At 46.2% G+C, this 19,562-nt stretch overlaps 1 protein-coding gene across 2 annotated transcripts in view; it reads right to left on the bottom strand.

The window, feature by feature from the left end:
• LOC138497172 (uncharacterized) overlaps window positions 1-19,562 on the bottom strand; it is a 1,228,614-nt gene that overhangs the window by 501,852 nt on the left and 707,200 nt on the right. For both annotated transcript variants that reach the window (XM_069620463.1, XM_069620462.1), the window contains one exon: window positions 15,400-15,449. In XM_069620463.1, the coding sequence (XP_069476564.1) occupies window positions 15,400-15,449 (50 nt within the window). The remainder of the gene's footprint in view (window positions 1-15,399; window positions 15,450-19,562) is intronic.

Here is a 19,562-nt window from a genome sequence, read left to right on the forward strand (position 1 = left end):
AAATTACTAAAAACTTCCTTTTGCTACGCTGCACATACTGTACAGGCAGTTTTCAAACAGTCACTTGAAATAAGAACTTTTCCATAACGATTTTTCCCTTAAGTCACTTACCTGTGGTTTATGTTGATCTTTGGCGATTTATGTTAATCTCTGGCACCTCCTGCAGCTTGTCAACTGAAATATGAGATTTCCCTTCTCTGGTTTCTGAGGGTTACTGTGGAGCTTGAGTGTTGCAACCTTTTCTCTGCTGATCCTGAATGAAAGGCAGTTTAGACCCTCCTCAGAGGTTCCAAACTGTATCACAAAGGTCTGTAGCAGCCAATAGTTATTGAGCAGGGAATCCACCATCTTTCTTTGGGAGAATGTCACCTGCCTAACATTAAGTCAAGGAAACATGAAATTGCCCCTACCAACACCACGAATAACAACCATGACCCCAATACCAAAGAACCTGACAGCGGGGGTCCTGGCCGAAGTCCTCACGCTATGCCCTGTGGCTAGAACGGGGATCCCGATGCAGAAGGAAGTTGTTGCCTTGGCCAAGAAGGGGTGGCTCATGCCACACTCAGCCCAACCTGTTAATCGGTGCCTCGACGCCAAGTATAGGCAAATGGAGGGGGTTCCACTCTTGCTGTCAGCACACCCTCAACCGCACTCTTTGGTGACCGCTGTAGCGTCACTCTAATCGAAGCCTCAGTTGTCCTTGGCCACAATGTCATCGGCTGCTTCTAGGTAAGGAGGATAAGATCGTGGAGGCTTAGGGAAAGAAGCTTTATTCCAACGCCTCACTTCACCTTCGCCAATCCAACACTGATGCAGCTGTTAACCAGAGGCTTTGGCGGTAAATAGACTTCCTTCCAGAACTTTGAAGGCGGGGTGGGCAGTGGTCAAACTGGTGGCACAGGACATCATGTAGTCCACTTTGGCCCACATTGAGACCTCTGGCCGGGCCATATGCATTGCTACGTACATACAAAGCACTGCCTGGCTTTGGGCTACTAAATTCAACACAAACAACCAGGAACATATATTGGACCTCCCATTCGAGGGTGGTGACCTCTTTCACTCCACCACCGATGAGGAGCTAAGAAAAAGAAAAACAGTTCCCAAACTGCGAAGTCTTTATCCTTACGAAGGGCTCTTTTCAGTCCCCCTCCTTCGCAACAGCCTCAGAGGGAAAGAAAACAGGACGCCCCCCTTCGGGTATACGCGTCTCCGATGGCAGGCAGGCTTGCCATTCAAACAGTTTTGGCATCAGAAGTTCATGGACCCAAGTATCCTATCCGTAGTATCCACGATTCATTTCTCCACTCCACCAGATTGGGACAGCAACTATGTTGGTGGAAATTCAATACTTCGTCGAGAGCCAGGCAGTGGAAGAAGTCCCGAGCTCCTAGCGAGGCTTGGGCTTCTATACTCCAGGATTTTCGCCATACAAAAGAACCAGGCTGGCCTGAAAGTTGTGTTGGACTTATCCTCCCTCAACCTCTCCCTCTATCTTCAAGATGGTTATGCCAGCCCTCATAGCAGAGACACTGTGCAAGGGAGACTGGATGTGTTCCCTGGATCTGAAGGACGCTACACATCCCGATTTGGCAGCCTCATCGATTCTTTCTGCGGTTCAGGATCATGGCTTTCCATTTCAAATACAAGGTTCTACCCTTCGGCCTCAACTCATGCCCCAGGGTGTTTTCCAGACTAATGAATGCAGTGGCAGCCCTCCTCAGGGCCTCCATGTCCACCCATACCTGGACTGGCTCGTCAAGGCAAGGTATCCGGAGGCGGTGCATCACACTTCCTCTGCTCTTATGACCACTTCACGAGCTGGGATTTTCCATCAACCTCAAGATGTTTCCGCAGCAGGCTACGCAGAGCCTGACATTTCTGGGCCTCATCTGGGACATGAGCCCAGAGAGTTTTGACCTCAGAGGACAAGGTCATGGCCATCAAGAGGGGCGTACTTCACTTCCTCAGCCGAGAAGTCACCTCGGCTTGGTGGTACCAGCACGTATTGTGGGATCATGGCAGCGGTCTTACTGGCCGCCCCCTGCACGAGAGTCAAGATGAGGAGATTACAGCTGCACTTCGCAGCCTCATGGAATCAGGTGTGGGGCTCCCAAGCGGAGCTTGTCAGCATTCCTCCTTCTCTCCACCCAAACCTTGCCTGGTGGACAGGGACTGCATCCTGCGCACTAGCAGGCACTTCCGGCAGGCACCACCTCAGGTCACCATCACCACCGATTCCTCACTGGAAGGCTGGTGGGCGACTCTGGACAACCACAGTGCCCATGGAGTCTGGTCCATGCAGGAGCATGAATCTCATATCAACTGGCAAGAGCTGAGAGCTAGCTGGCAATCTCTCAAAGCTTTCCTTCCACTCCTTAGAGGCAAGGGCATCCTCATCCAGACGGACAACTCCACCAGCATGTATTATGTCAACAAGCAGAGTGGAACTAGATTCCCCCCTGCTGTGCAGCCTCTACCGACCGCTATCCACCTCCCTGGGGAGTCCAATCTGGAAGCAAACAGGCTGAGCAGACTGTGAGCTGACAATTATGAATGGCAATTGAACGATCAGATTCTGCTGGGCATCCTCAGGTGGTCCTCTTTGCTACCTGCTTCAACAGGAAGTGCCCTCAGTTCACATCTTGGCAGGGTCTGAACCATGGCACACTGGGCATTGCTTTCCAGATACAGTGGAAAGCATGACACCATATGCCTTCCGTCCCACTCCCCTGGTCCACAAGGTGATTTGCAAGATAAGAGTCAGGTCACCTCTGCATCATTCTGATAGCTCTGTGGTGACCAACGAGACCTTGGTTCTCAGAGCTCCTTAGCCTCTCGGACAGGCCACCCATTCATCTGCAGCTGGGCCCAGCTCACCTTCTCTTGCAGCAGCGGGGCAGGGTCATCCACCCGGCTCCCCAGAAATTAGCCGTAGCAGCGTGGTTCCTGAGCATGTCACACTGAAGCATATGAGACCATCTCAGGCAAACCTAGAAATCATCCAGGGGGTCTAGGAGCAGGGCTACTAGGACCCAGTACAAGAGTAAATGGACTAGGTTCTGTCACTGGGCGGACTCTAAAGAGGATCGACCCCCTTACTTGCACACTGGACAATGTGCTCTCCTTCTCTGCACACCTCGCTCACTCCGGGGTGCAAATCGACACACGCTGCACCTTTCTTGGTAGCCATCAGCGCCTACAGGAACTCTTAGGAGGAGCACTCCTCCTCTAACCCAGTGGTTAAACGACATCTGGCGGGCCTCACCAGGCTCTACCTGCCCATCGAGAAACCACACCCCGTGTGGAATCTCAATGTAGTGTTCGGCACCCTAGCACACAAACCTTTCGAGCCTATGGCATCCGCGGACATCAGACTGTCAACATTAAAACAGCTTTGTTGGTTGGTCTCACCTCCGCTGTTAGATCCAGCATTGGTGACTACGGCACCCTATGCTACTTTTAGGATAAGGTGGTCCTGAGAACGCATCCTGCGTGGTTTATTTATATAGCGCCTATAAGCAATGTGTTGCAAAGCGCTTCAAGGCAAGGGAGGGAACAAAGGAAAATACAATGACATTCTCACAAGTCATGAACAGTAAGGATGTGAAATCAGTTCTCATACTCGGCCTGACATTTCAGATAGTGCAAGAGCCAAGACATAGATAAGGAAGGGGGTGGGGGGATTGGGGAGTGGGAAGGAAATGGAAACAGAAAAGCGACTACCATACTAGGCCTGACGACATTTCTGGCAGAGGCGGAGAAAACAAAGGCGAGAGAGAGAGTAGTGCAGAAAGGGAGGGGAACAACAAAACAAGCGACTATCATACTAGGCCTGACAACATTTCACATAGTGCTGGGAGGAGGGTACAAGGGGGGGGGGGGGGACAAGTAAGTGTAGGAGGAGGAGACCGACGAGGTTGCTATCATACTAGGTCCAGGGACACTTCTGATAGAGTAAGTGCATAGAAAAAAAGTAAGGTGAGGAGGGGAGATCGGAAAAGGGAGAGGAGGAGAGAACAGAGAATGAGCAGTCAAAAAGAGTGGAGTAGCAAGAGGGGAGAGGGAATACAATTGCAAAAGTCAGTAGTAACACAATGTTGCAAGCCTGGATACAAGATGAAGATGGGAACAGCATGATTCAGGGCCACCATGAGAAAGGGTGACGGCCTGAATCAATGAAGTACATAAAAGTCAAATCTAGCATTGGCCACAAGACTGTGATGGTGAAACCAGAATGCAGCAGGACAGACTCCTGCAGAAGTTGACTGGGGGAATGGGGTGGGGAGGGTTGGGGAGAAGGGTAGAAGAATCAAGCAAAACAGGCAACACCTGTGTGCGGGGAAGGGGGGGGCAGAAGGGATCACCACAGGGGGGCCAGAGAGGGTGAGGATGGCATGTGGTGACAGAGGGAGTAAACACATGCTGGTGTATGCTTACCTGCTGTCTGAGTAAGGGGTGGGGGGGTCGGGCCCTGGGTCCTCCAGGTCCAAACAGTAATTGCCCTTTTCTCCGTCTGCCCTTTGCTTCGAACGCCCGGACAAGAGACACCCTTAACCTAGGAGTTAAGAACAGGAAGGAAGAGGCAGGGCTAAGAAGGTGGGTGGTGCTTAGGCCAGGTGACCTAGATCCAGCAGTCTCTTCCTTCCATGTAAACGAGACGATTGTGTTACACACGTTTATTGCTGATCCTAAGGATGATACTCAAAGGGTATTGCACTGTCTAGATGTCAGGCGCGCTCGGAAATTCTATCTGGACAGGACCAAGATCTTCCACAAGTCAGACGCTCGATTAGTCACCTTTGGCGGGGGGGGGGGTCAAGATCTGGGTATCAGGCATCAAAGGCACCTAAAGCAAAGTGGATGTTTTCGGCCATCAAGGAGGCCTATGAGGGGCAGCACAAACCATGTCCACCTAACATGCATGCCCACGCTGTCAAAGCCAAGGCCGCGACTGTCGCTTTCCAGAGACATGTTCCGTCGCAGGTCATCAGCAGGGCGGCCATCTGGGCCACCCCTACGGCTTTCTGCAAACACTACTCTTTGGACGAAGGCTCTAAATCAGACGCGGCTTTCGGACAGGCGTTTCTAAGGAACTTGTTTTCTAAAGGAAGGTCACCTCTTCACCCTGGAGCTACATTCAGTTGTAATCACCCCTGCAGTATGGAGGAAAGGGGATGGGACGTAAGAGTAATTATTACTCACCGCTATTATGTTCTGTTACTTGGCATTTATATAGCGCTCTATATATCATTGGTATGACCTGAAAGTGCTGGGAGGCTGAATGCCCTCGGGAACCGTAGTTCTGGTCAGTAGAGCAAGATAGTGTTGTAGGGTGTGTGTGCAGCTGATGTAATTCCCGGGAGGTAGCTGCATCCAAGCTTTCGGTGTGGTGCTGGAGATTTCAGTTGTATGTGTGCAGTCTGGTGGGTGGACACCTAGACTGGACTCTGGCTGCGTTAGGCCTGCAGGACGCATCTGTGAGCAACTAGGCCGGAATGTGCTCGGGTAGCTGCGTTTTATTAGGGTAATGAGGTGTACATGGGGTCATATTAAGTCGAATTAATCAGGGGTACAGCTGTGTTCTAGTTGAATGATGGTGGAGTGTAAGCGTAGTGATGTGATGGTTATCTTTAAAGCGCCCAAGACTAGGCACATGGACAGTATGGCAGGGAACAGAGCGAAACACGGACATATACATACTGGGGCTGGGATTACAGCCACACGGGGTGCGGGGGGAGGATATGGATAAATAGGCCAATGTTCCAGGTTTATCAGTGCCATCTACTCTGTCCGTTCCATCTAATCTGCCCGTTCCGTTCATCCCATCTATTGTCCCTTCCGTCTGTCCCATCATAGTGACTAACAAACTCTTAGTCCATAGTCCCTTTTCCTCCATACGCCCAACATCCTCCCCCTAATAATGCTGGTGTCATAAGGCAATATTAATATTGTCAACACGTCAATTGGGACTGAGGAGTGGAGCCGGTGGGCAGTGTCACGGGAGCGCATGCTCCCAGGGCAGCATGCCTCTAAATTTAAAGGGGAAGAAGGGTTTTTCCGGTGAGAAAGGTTCCGTCTCCCATCCATAGCGAGGGACACCCATGCAGTATGCAGTATGGAGGAAAGTGGGCAATGGACTAAGAGTACATTAGTCACTACAGTGAACAACTTATAATTTTTGTATCCTGGAGTGAGAGACCTTTTTCTCAAACATGTATTTTGTCTTTGATTTGAACTCTGTTTCTTTTGGTTTTGGAGTCTGACAAACTCCATAGGCATTGTCTTTTTGTATTGGGACACCCACCACCCTCAGTGCAGTGTCACTGAGAAGTCCATTGGATTTCTCTGAAGGTTTAAATACCTTCTCTTTGATAAACTACTGTTTCCAAGGGTAGTAACGTGAAATTGAATGAATTACCGTTTCCTCTCTGTAGACCCAGCACACACCATCCTACATGGACTGCTGGGGGATACTTAGTACCCCCTTTTGTTTACTTTCTCATGTAAAATCTTTATGTTACCCTAACTACAATTAATTGCTGGGGGCAGTGGTTTATTTTTCCTACCGTTGTGCGTTTTTACTGCAGGCTGAATTCTCAGCTGCAGTATTGTACGCATGGGTACCGATTTTGTCAAAACAGCCCTGGTCGTCTTTTTTTGCCATTTCTTGTTTTTGAGGTCCTTCTCGAGATTTACTCTGCGTGCCAAACCAGGATTGGTCCCTTTGTTTGGTCTTTGGCAGGATTCACAGGTGAAGCCCGCCTCTGGCTCCATTGCGTCTGGCAGGACAGGAAGCAAGGGAGGTTCCCGAAACTCCCTGTGCTTCATCTCCTTTGTTACAGGAATGCACCCAAAGGGGATTGGCCGGCTGTCCTTGGAGGCCAGCCACCCTGCCGTGCAAGTGACAGATAGGCTCCAAATGAATGGGAGAAACTTGTATAAAAGGTGAAGTCCTTTGCAAGGAAGACAGTCGACCACTGGACAGAGGAACCCAAGAAGAAAATGGAAGAGAAGCTTACTGCGCCATCCTGGACCGTTGGTCTTCCCGGTGAAGCCCTGCTGCAGTGCTGAAGCTCCACATTTCTAATTGACTAGCGAAGCCTGGAAAGAATGACCACTACTATTGGGTTGGTGGGACCAACTGACCCCAAGACTAACTTGACTGGAACACCTCTCCCTGCTGTCTGTACTTCTTTCCTATTGCTGGAACAGAGTGCCAGGGGACAGGAACACCAGAATCAAGTGCATAGTTTTTAAGCCAGGCCCAAGCTCCAGGAAGATCCTAAGGACTCCCTCGAAGCAGGATGACCTAAGCCACCTCAACAGAGTGCTGGATCCCAGAAGCAAGGAGAGTCTACAATGTGTCCAAGAACCACTGTGATGCCATTTACGAGTAGCTGAAACCACGAAGTGCTGCTGATCTGTAGTGTGCCCATGGCTGCTACCAACCTTCAAAACGTAGCGCAGGAGTCCCTAGACGTCCTCCCTCTTATCCCCATGACTGAGGCCCAGGTACAACTGGATCTGCAGGACAGCAACATAAGCCAGATGGAACCTTTTCTTCAGACTGAAGATACTGTGCAACTAGGGGTACTTAACACTTGTGTTTAGCTTGCTTGCTTTCACTGGAGACTTGCATTTGCTGCCCTTTGCAGAGTTGCTTGCATCTTTGCCCTTCACAATCCTCCCAGCGTGTGGCCCAACAGTGATTCGTGTTTCCAAGAAACGAACATTGTGCAAGACTTTTGTGCTATCTTCAAGAAGTGCGTCAGCTCCCCTAGACTTTGCTCAATTGACATGGGTGTTCCTGGCCCCCTTGAAGCCTCTTCTTGCGCTCTGACTGTGTTAATCTGTCCCTCAAAAAGCCATACATAAGTTACTTGTATAGCTGGGAAAGGGTTAACCTCTATTTCATTGGGGGATTGTAAACTGCTTACCTGGTTGGAGAAACTTGTTAACCTTTGTTTCCTTCCATAATCTTTTCCTCAAACCTCAGAATTGCATTTAAGTGTAAAAGTGATATATCAATGTCCACAGTGTCCTAGCAATTGAAGTCACCTCAGGGTGTAGAAAGTCTGTGTGTGACATCCTAAAAAAGTATCTACTTTAACTGAAACTGAAGGAGTGTATTTTTGAAGTATATTTTATTGTTGCACATTGTCCCTTCTAAAGAAGGCTTGTTTTAAAATAGACTTAAATAATTATTAATTATTTTAATTCTCTATTTGCACCTACGCCACCGATATCCACGACCTATTGCTACTCCACGACCTTGACCTGCTCGCCATCAGAGACATGGTTACACGAAGCATCCAGACCCCATTTATCGCCTAACACCCCTCGCCCCCCACACCTCCCCCCCATCTACTCGATCCTCCACACTGACAGACTTGTCAAACACAGCGGTGTAGTCGCCATCATCTCCAAAACCTCCCCCATCAGATCTCCCCCACCCCCTATCCGGATATGAAATCCTAGTCATCAAAATCAACGCTAGCCCTCAAACCACTTCAAATGTCTTACTCATCTACCGGCAACCTAACAGCTCCGGCACAACAAACTGACATACCACTGCTAATTGCCCCTTTCTTGAAACCCAATACCAAATTCTTGCTTCTAGGTGACTTCAATCTCCGATTTGCTGACCCATCCGATCATTTAGCCACCGCATTTAACGCTCCAAGAGATGAACTTCACACAAGTCATCCAAGCGCCCACCCATATCAAAGGCTGCACACTAGACATCTCCCCTGTGCCCTGGACAGACCACTCCCTGATTCTATTCACCTTAGACCTTCACCACCAGAAAACTGACAACCACCCACCAACAAATCACTGCTAGACACACTAAAAGAAAACGTACTAAGGAACTCCTAGAACCTACCATCCTGACCTCCCTCGAAACAGGCTCCGACAACAACCCCAAGGCCATCCTCTCAGCTTATAACACTGCGTTGAGCCACACCTTGGATTTTCATACCCCTTTCAAAACTACCACTCGGACAAAAGACCACCACCACAACTGGTTCACCGAAGTCCTAGCTAATCTCTGCAAAGCGAAGTGTGCTAAAGAGCACATTTGGAGAAAAAAACACTCCACCACCACCAAAGATGCCTTCTGCATCTGTGCCACCGCCCACAAATTGGCCATCAACACCAAAGCAAGCATTTACAATACCTGCATCTGAGAAGCCCACTCCAATACCAAAGAGCTATTCAAAATACTCAAAGAACTACAAAGCCCAGTCCCACCCATCTCAACCTTTCCCAAAGAAAGCCTGGTGCACCCTGGTAAGTCCACATTAGCCAACAAAATACAGAATCTCAAAGGTCAAACTATCCACAAGAAAGCACAAATCCCTTAAACCCAACACCTCCCACCCCACATCCTCCCCTCCCTCACCCACCATTTTCCCCTTCCAATTCACCCCAGTTACTCGAGCAGAAACACCATCCTCCAAAACCTCAAAGCCTCCAACTGCACTGGCGACCTCTGCCCGCACACAATCAAGCTTTGGGGCAAGCTCCTAGCCCCTACCATTGCTAAATTTATCAAGGCATCCTTCAGGACCTGCACCATACCCACCGCCATCAAAGTAGTCTGGGTCAAACCACTACTGAAAAAACCCTCTTGATCCCACCAACTACTGCCCCCATCACCACAGTCCCATTCCTCCTGAAAATTCTCGACCGCTCCGCCTACCTACCTACAACTCCAAGCCTACCCTGAAACTCACTCCCTACTTGGTCTACGACAATCTTGCTTTAGACCAGAATCAGCCCGCCTCGATCTCAAGATACAACTTGATCTCATCCGTGACAAGGGAGTTATGGCCATTCTCATGCTACCCGACCTATCGGCGGCCTTCGATCTCATAGACAACAATATTCTCTGCCACCGCCTCACCACCTTGTTTAACTTCTCCCAAGAAGCAGCCAAATGGATCAAATCCTTCCTGTGCGACCGAACCTCTAGGGTCTCCGCCAACACTGAAGCAGCTGACCACATCCCAGTGCCCTATGGAGTCCCACAGGGCTCCTGCGACTCCCCCGCGCTCTAACTTTACCTTGAATGTTCAAACTGTATTCATGCATATAACTGTCTATTCTATGCCTTGTAACCACCACTATCCTATAGCGCCCAATTACCTCCGGGTCAGGTGCGCAGTATAAATAAAATAAACAAACACGTACACCAAGGACCTATTTGATCGCCTTGACTTCTTCAATATCCCCTACACAAATTTTGCTGAAGACACACAGATCCTCCTCAAACTCTCTGCCACTTATGAGCTAGACTGCGCCAACATAAATCACATCTACAACATACAGGCCTGGAAGGCCAACCACCACCTTAATGAGGTGTTAAGCAGAATCCTGTGCAGTTCCCTTGGGGAACACTGCAAAAAGATTAAGACTACAGGAGTAAGCAGTAAACCCAATTGGTAGCAGTCTGCACCACCCAGATTTACCTGTCAGACTTCTCTCAAGAAGAGTAAGGCAGTATACAGAGGATACACAATAGGGCTAAAAACACAGTAGAGCAAGCAAACACTGACCAGAGCTTGTTATCAAAAGTATATAATTATTTAACACACAGTTTAGAAAATACACTAGCACAATTAATCAAAGCAAGTTCAAACACAATCAGAAAAGTATACACACCTCCCTTAAGAATTATTAGACAAGTCTAAGTCAAAACACCACTTTGTCAAAACAGAGGTGCGCGTGTAACTTAGATGGCACTCCAATAATTAAGTAAAAGGGAGAGAAAAAGGCAGGTCATGAAAATAAAACAGTTCCCAACACTTTTAAAAGACCAAAATAAGTTAAAGAAGGCAGAGTCTACTGTAGAGCCAAAGTTCATAGGCCAGGCCCACTTTAAGTGGAGCAAGGTGAAATGTGCCCAAGATCACACAGTTGAGAAATGCATTCAAGTCTTTGTAAAACTGTTCAAAAGAGGTTGGGTTGATTCAGAAGGTAAAGTTAGAAGGTCTGGGGGCCAACCCAGTTGGAAAGCCAAGGATTTAAGAGTCACCTTTAGCAAACCGTTGAAAGGGAGGCAAGGTGGAACACAGTACCTTTAAAGTTGAGGAAGCTCCAGCGGTGGCAGTTGTTCCTGGCAGCGGGTGCAGTTTGTGGTTTCGACCAGGGGAAGAGAAGATCTCGTCGAGGAGGAAACTGAGTCGTTGCACTGCCCAGGGAAGAGACCAGCTGAGGAATTTGTCGGTTAAAAGGTGCGTTCCTGTTATTCGCGGTCACAGTGGTGAAGCTTGGCTATCCGGCCGCCGGGGTGCTTGGCATGGCCGATTCGACCAAGAGACGTCCTGGAAGGCGAAATGGCGAACTGGTTGATCCCACCAGCTCAGAGGAAGACGACTCCTTCAGCAGAAGATCTTCTCTTGTCGTCGGGAAAGTGGTGAGGTTGTTGCAGCAGGGCTTCACCAGTGGTGTCATCGTTGCAGATGGCTCAGCTTCTCCCCTCTTCGGATTTCTTAGGTCCTGTGGCGACTTCTGAAGTTCCAGTCCCAAAAGCCCTGCTTTTATGCAGAAAAACCCCCATTCAACAGCCTAGCTGTCACTCATACATGCCAAGTGGTGAGCCGGGCGGCTCACCACTGGGCCAATCAGAATAGAGTGTGACTTGCGTTGCTAAGGCAACGCAGTCCAGGGTGCCAATTCCCCCACCCACACATCCTGTGGAAACCAGACAGAGTGGCACCAGTTGGAGGGCTTCTGTGGAGAAGCCTGCCAAAAAGTGGAACAATGGGCCCGACCTTGGTTGGAGTTACAGAGACGGACAAGAATGCCATTTTAGAAAAGAGTTCTGGCAAAAAGACCCAACCGGTGATTTTATACTAAATAAACCAGCGGTATCTTTAACATCGCACCAAAAAGTGGTGCGTTTAAAATTAATGGGAACATCCCATAGGAAATATTCCAGTGGAATATTTTGCGTGGTAACCACTGCCACCAGCCAGAAACTCGACAAGGGAGGACTGGACAGTGCCCCCTTGGAAACAGACCCAGGGGCAATTGAATTACCCCCTTCCAGTACTTCCACAATATGATGGTTTGTACTGTTCTGTTCACAATTTTGGACTAGCAAAGTCAATAGTGACTTTACATGCCCTGGGAGACAGTAGTCAGTCCCAGGGTATGGAGTCCATGTTTCAGGGTCACTATGACACCCCTGTGTTACTGCACTGAGGGTGCTGTGTAACACACACTAAAAACAGATGATACTCTGTAGAGTAAAAGACCCCATAGCCCATAAGCACACAACAAGTCAAAGACATACCTCAAATCATGCCTAAGAGTGGGAGGAAAAGAGTCTCACTCTTAGCAGGAGAAAAAAACAAACCCCAAAAATCCAGCCAAGCTGCTGGGGGACTCACTATGTTTGGGAAATTAGCCTTATAAGAGAATTCTCCCTAACATGAGGATAAAAATGAGTTACTCATTGTCGGCTCCCCAAACCATCTCAAACACCTTGACCCTGCCCAACTCCTCCATCATCCGACGAAAACAGAATACCTGTCTCTCCCCATGTCAAAACTCTAGGAGTCTACCTAGACTCCAAACTCAACCTAAACAAATATGTTAAGGCCATGACCACCTCCGCAGCATACTCTACTAAACTCCTCAATCTCTCCAGAAAATTCCTCACCCCTAGCAACTGCCTCACTTTTGCCAGAGCAACCATCGGCAGCAAACTTGCAATGCCATTTTAGCAGGTGCCTATACCAAGAACCTCAATAGGCTACAACTGGCAGAATAACGCCCTCAGGACTGTTTGGGGCCTCAACCGCTCAGAGCACATCTCCCAAATCCGACGCGAAGCCCACTGGCTTTCAGTCAAAGCACGCATTGAATTTAAAATACTTTTCCATCACTCAACGCTGCCTCTATAACAGCTCCTCCCCATCTCACACACCGCATCTCCAAAGAACCCAATCTGCGAACCATACGCTCATCCAACTCCATCTCACTTACACCTAGATTCACCAGAAAACTATCAGGGTGCTACTGCTTCTCCGTCATCGCTCCCACACTCAACCAGAAACAAACCATCCAACCTTGCATTCCGCAAACAAGTCACAACCTCACTTTTTAACAAGTATGCATGATCACCCCTGAAACAACTTTGAACCTAAATACTGTACTGTACCTATGTATGCAATTTAGCGCCATGATACCTCCGGGTGCTGGGCGCGTATAATAAATGAAATAAATCTTGAGTATTAGTGTTATTTGAATACTTGTCACTTTGAATATCTATGTCGCACCTCTACAGCTCATATTGAACCCTCTTGAGATAAGCCTGGTTGCTCAGTCACTCTACCAACTTATGTAGTACAGGTCTATAGCAAAGGTTGGGTTACCGATTGCCAAGAGGACAAGGCTGGTGTAGTCTCCCACAGGGTTACTACATACAATCTTGCCTAACAGCTGGCATGGTCTGAACACTAGGCCCTGCACAGTCATCGGCGTTGCCACAGTCATCCTTGTGGACCGTGTGCAGGGACTCCAGGTCCTCGTTGCATGTGGACGAAACTTCCATGACCTGTGGCTGCCCTGGCACTTAATCACCCCCTGCCCCTTTTGGCACCCTGATGGGTCAGACCGGTGCTCAGAAACTGCATCCTCTTCTCCGACGTGCCAGCAGGCTTTGCCACCACCCCCGCTGAGGCCGCTCACCTCAGAGGCAGGGAAACCCAGTGTGCAGTAGGGGTTACATTCACAGGGTCAGTCAGACACTTTGGCCTTCAAGAGACCTGCCGGCACAGCAAGAAGTCCAGCAAAAAGGGCTTGGGGTCCAACTAGGAGAGGAGATTAAAGCATAAAACTGATAAATCTCCTTAACATTGAGTTGGTTAATGCCGCTTTTGAATTTAACCACAATAGAACTGTACTAATTTAGCTGTTAGATTTAGTTGCAACCCATAAAGCAAACATGGGACAGTACAACATGAAGGCCAATAAAACTACTCAATAACCAGAGACCACCAGAAATCAGCTAACCACTCCTCTTTTCTGCACCCTCACCCTTACTACACACATCACCGGGACTAGTGAAACACCACACCAAAGGCACACAAATAGGACACACCTCTCTAATCATAGTACAAACACAATAACAGCACACAACAAAACTCAGACACTGGACGCCATGGACAACACAAGCCCAGCGCACATAGAACACACCTAGGAAACACATACATAGACGCCAGTTTCTCCTGGTTCTGCCCGCATGAAATCCTATCCAACTCTCCCTCACTAACCAACCCTACCAACTTTTCTTACAGAGCCACGTGAGCGCCTAGAGACCATGCAAATGGGCAGTGGTGTATGGTATAAATCAAATAACAAGTGATCACTGTTCCTCACAGGCCAGCGATTCATCCGTAGAATAGAATAAACCTTGCATTATCTATGCTTACTCACGGTAGGAAATGTAATCCACCTGTATTGTGCTCGCGTATGTATTTAACTTTCCAAATCTGATGTCTTTGTATGCATGACAACTGTGGGAGATAGATTACTCACTTTTCTAGTGAGTCATTCTTTATAGACATGACAATGTATACATTGCATCAGTGGTCGAAGTGTACGAAAAGTAGTGGAACTATGTTCTCTGCTGTTCTGCCCTTCTTCACACAAACCCCATCCCTGCGCCCCCTCCCACACACAATCCAAACACCCACACCTGCTTTTTATTGGAATGTGGAGTGCAGCGCACTGAAGTGCAAGCTTCAACTTCTTCCTACACTTATTTTAAAACAAAACCATTCCAGAACGGTTTATTTTTAAAATAAAAGTATATGAACTGTGAAAGTTAAAAATAAAAAGTATGGGAGCACCGCTCCCGACCGCTCCTGCCCACTTCGACCTCTGCATTGCAACGATAAATGTTCTTCGGAATGTTAAGTATGATTTCCAATGTTATGTCAAAAGATTAATTAAAAAACATTTTTAAAAAGCTGATACTGATCATGAGCAGTCTCTCCTCATCAGTTCTACCTACACATTCCAAGACCACGGGTGAATAGAACAGTCACGTGAACAGTGCATATAGTAATAAAAGTTAATTTTAAGGACAAACATTCAGATGTTCCATAATTGACCAGGCTCTAGTTAAAGGGGACTTCGCAATGAGATAATCAGTAGACTAGCAGTAGATGTTTATTGTATTCCCAGATTAACAGGGATTACAATTCCAACACGGTATCAATAATTACATTTGTAAATTCACAGAATTCATCAAGGTGTTGACTTTTTAGTATCCTGCAGCAAAAGTAGTGCTTCATTTCATACCAGGGTGGGTTTTGCAATTCAGCATATGGAGCTTGATGCACACTACTCACTCAGATGCTCAATGAAATTACTTACTGTAGACTGTTTGTTCTGTGCATTAGATGGCTGTGCCCACTTTCTATTTTCTGAAAAATACAAAAGATCATTGATCAAACATTATTGTGCCACAAATGAAGAGACCATCACGAGAAAAGATCACAAGTTAATAAGGCAGCTATGCGAGTTAAGATGGATTTCCAAAATGAGCCCTGGTGGTAGGATTTTTGAAGCCTACCCTACCCATGTCAAAACCCAATCAACTTAAGATAGCTGAGCAATCAAGGCATAGTATCTGGAAAAGGGTGAATGGTCCAGGGCTACAATAAATTCACAAAGCAACACCAGCCATTCAAGTTAGACAGTGGGCATATAAAATACTGTTATTATGCCTTCAGTTACACAATAAGCATACACAAATCACAGATAGTATTGCCACACAAAACCATATATAGCATTCACCAATAGGAGAAAATAATTGCATAGGAGTCCATTACCAGTGCAATACAGGCGAGTAGTTCAACGCAAAGAAAAAAAAACAGAACAGATTGCCTCAATCTCAATACATCCATCTCTAAGATGGTATGGGACCTTGTACCTAAAAGTCAAAAGTATCATCCCCGAGACATGGCGTGAAAGCATCATCCTCACCATATATAAAAAAGGTGAGCAGAGTGAACCTAGAAACTATAGAATGCTTGCCATGTTAGATATACCTGCTAAAATATTTGCAAAGGTTCTGCTTATTGAATTAAACAAGTGGATAAATGAAAATAATATCCTACCAAAAAAATCTAGCAGGATTCAGAGCTGAATCAACCATCCATAATATCATATCATCAATCTAGTATCTGCTGTGGAATATTCTTGGGAGGTGAGGAAACTACCACTATATGCAGTCTTTATAGATTTTACTGCTGCATTTGATACTATTATAAGAGAAAAATTATGGAGTAAGTTAAGGCAGTGAGGGATACAATCTGGTTTGCTATACATGATTCAACAGCTTTACTTAGGCACGTCTGTACGCATAGGGCTTAACGCAGAAGGTAGATTATCTGATCCTATACCTCCTACCCATCGAGGTGTAAAACAGGGATGCACACTTGCAGCGACGCTGTTCAATCTCCACTTGGCAGAATGTCTGCATGAAATATGTAGGGAATGCTGATATGATCAAGATAGCTAAGCTGCAGCCGTGCTGGTTAGGATATGCTGACGACTTAGTTTTATTGGATTATAGCCCCAATGGATTACAAAATAGGCTTAATAGCTTGGTAAAGTTTGCAAAAGAAAATGGGCTGGAGATAAATATTAGTAAAACTAAGGTGATGGCCTTCTTAGATAAAAGAAAACAATCTAGATCAAATAAATACAAATGGTATATTGAAAAAACACAAATGGAATATGTAAACTGTTAAGTACCTAGGGGTGATCATTGGCAATAAATTAAGCTGGAAACAACATTGGCAAGAGACTAAATTGAAATTCCTGAAAATAACTGGAGACATCAGTAATTTTATTGGCAGACAAGGGGGCTTCTCTGTTAATATGGTTCTATTACTATATTCAACCAAAATTATATCTTGTCTACTCTACACAGCTGAGAATTGGGAGAAAATGTTTTGTAAAGAAATACGTATGTTTGAAGATCTAAGGTGGCTTTTTAGACTTCCTAAAGCTGTATCTTGTGAATATATTTTACTTGAAGGTGATTTTAGACATGCTAGTGATATTTTAGAATACAAAGCTGCCATGTTATTTGTGAAACTATGCACCTTAAATAACCATACCTTTGTGGTTGACCTGATGAGGATGTTTAATGAAGGAGACAACCCTCAAAGCCTAAAACGCATCTATTTCCTCTATTTGATTTATTTGAAATGGGCGAAAGAAAATGCTAATATTTGGCTATTCCATTTTCATGCTAAGGTTAAACGCCTTTTGAAAGTGACAATATACAACTTTGCAAAGGAAAGAGATATGGTAAATTTAGCCTCAAAATAAACTAGTGGTATGTTTCTTGAGCACTGAACTTTGGTCACTGGAAAACCCAAATATGTATATGCATATCCACGTGCTGACATTATTAGATCCTACATGCTTTTTAAATATAACAAATGTAACACCATGGAAATTATGGGTGCTAACCTTGGCATAGCAAGATATTTAAGACTATGTAGACTATGTGGATGTGCAAATACAGAAACTGCAAAACATCTATTATGTGACTGTGAAAGCTTAAAGAAGCTGAGATATCAATATCTGAAACGGTATATCAATGTATGTACAATAGCTGAAATAGAAATAATATGGCAATGCCTATTAGAAGGCAACAATATTAATCTGATCTATCACATGATGACATTTTACAACACAATTTTAATGGTTTTGAAAAATTTGTCTTTAGGAATTTTATACGTTAGATTTTATTTTTAAATCATGTTTAGTGACTAACGGATGTATTGATGTTTTATAAATGTGTGAAATATGTAAAGCCAATTGTGCTAAATGCTTATTTAAATAAATAAAAGTCAAAAGTAGCAAAAATATAGCTTCTTCAGATAAGTATTTAGAAAGGATCCAGGGAGCTGTATTGGCGCCTTTAGAAAGTTTTCAAAGTTTAATAAGAATTCAGTAAATTTCACCCGCGTACTCAACTCAATCCCACCCACTAGTAAAGCCCTAGGGAATGATCCATCACCCAGGTTCTAACACCAAAGGTCCGTTGAGGAGAATTTTCATTTCTGTGCTAATTCCCTTCAACCTTAGAGACCCCCCCCAGCTCTTTTTAATTCTCATCCTTGAGTGAGACCTTTTTCTCACTCTCTCATGTATTTTGATCTGATTTGGATTATATCTGTCCTTTGTTTTTGGAGTCTGACAAACTCAATAAGCATCTTCTTTTTGTAGGATGACGCACAGCACCTTCAGTTCAGTATTACAGAGATTTGGATTGCTCTTAAGGTTTATATACCTTTTCTTGTAATAACAACTGTTCCCAAGAAAAGTAAAGGGAAATTAACTACTTAACTTTTCTCTCTGTAGATCCAACACACCTCATTTTATGTAGCCTTAGTAGCCCCTTTTTCTACTTACTCATGTAACATTTTTTGTGTTGCCTTCACTACGTTAAATGACTGGTGGCTGTGGTTTAATATTCCTACCATTGTGCTTTCCTACCGCAGATTGAATACTCAGCTGCAGTATAGCACCCATGGGTGACCACTGTGTCAAAATGGCGTCAGTCTCCTTTTTTCAACATCTCTTGTTTGCAAGGTCTTTCTTGGGGTTTAATGGGCACGCCAAACCAGGTTTAAACACTTTTGGTCATTTGCCTTTGGTGGGCTTCAGTACTGAAACCTGCCTCTGGCTTTAGTGTGTCTGGCAGGGCAGAAAGCAAGAGAGGTGCCCGAAACTCCCTGTCCTTCGTCTCAATGGTAACCTGAAAGCACAGAATGCGGATTGGCTGGCTGGTGTGAGTGACAGATAGACTGTGCATGAATGAGAGAAACCTGCATAAAAAGGTGAGGCTTCTTGAATTGAAGGCACAGTCGACCACTGGACGAAACATCCGATTAAGGAATCGTGAAGAGAAGCTTGCTGCATCCTCCTGGACCGTACAATTGCGCGGTGAAGCCCTGCTGTTGTGCTGAAACTCATTTCCCGAATTGACTAGAGAAGCTCCGGAGAGGACTACTTGTTCCCTTGGGTTAGGGGACCAACTAACGCCAAGACTAACTTTGCTGGAGGACCTTCCCCAACTGGCTGTACTTCTTTGGTGCTGTTGGAACAGAGTGCCAGGGGTCGGGACATCCGCAGTCGAGTGCAACGTCTTTAAGGCAGACCGAAGCTCCAGGAAGATCCTGAGGACCCTCCCGAAGCATGACAATCCAAGCTCGAGTCACCTCATCAGAGTACTGGACTCAAGGAGTGAAGGAAGCTCATCTAGTGCCCACGATCTGCAGTGGTGTTATTTTCTGGTAGCTGAAACTGCAAAGTGTCACTGATCTGTGTCACTGAACTGAGAAGAGCCTGTAGCTGCCGCCGACCTTCGAACTGCAGTGCAGGCGACCTCCAGATGTCCTCCCTCTTGTCCCCACGACTGTGGCCCAGGATCTGTATCCCTGCAACCAGAACAGAAGTCAGCAGGATCCTCTTCCTGTAACCGAAGTTACTGTGGTGACTAAGGGGTACTTACC

Source organism: Ambystoma mexicanum, chromosome 5q (assembly GCF_040938575.1).
Source record: "Ambystoma mexicanum isolate Mex_15411 chromosome 5q, UKY_AmexF1_1, whole genome shotgun sequence".
Taxonomy (NCBI): Eukaryota; Metazoa; Chordata; class Amphibia; order Caudata; family Ambystomatidae; genus Ambystoma; species Ambystoma mexicanum.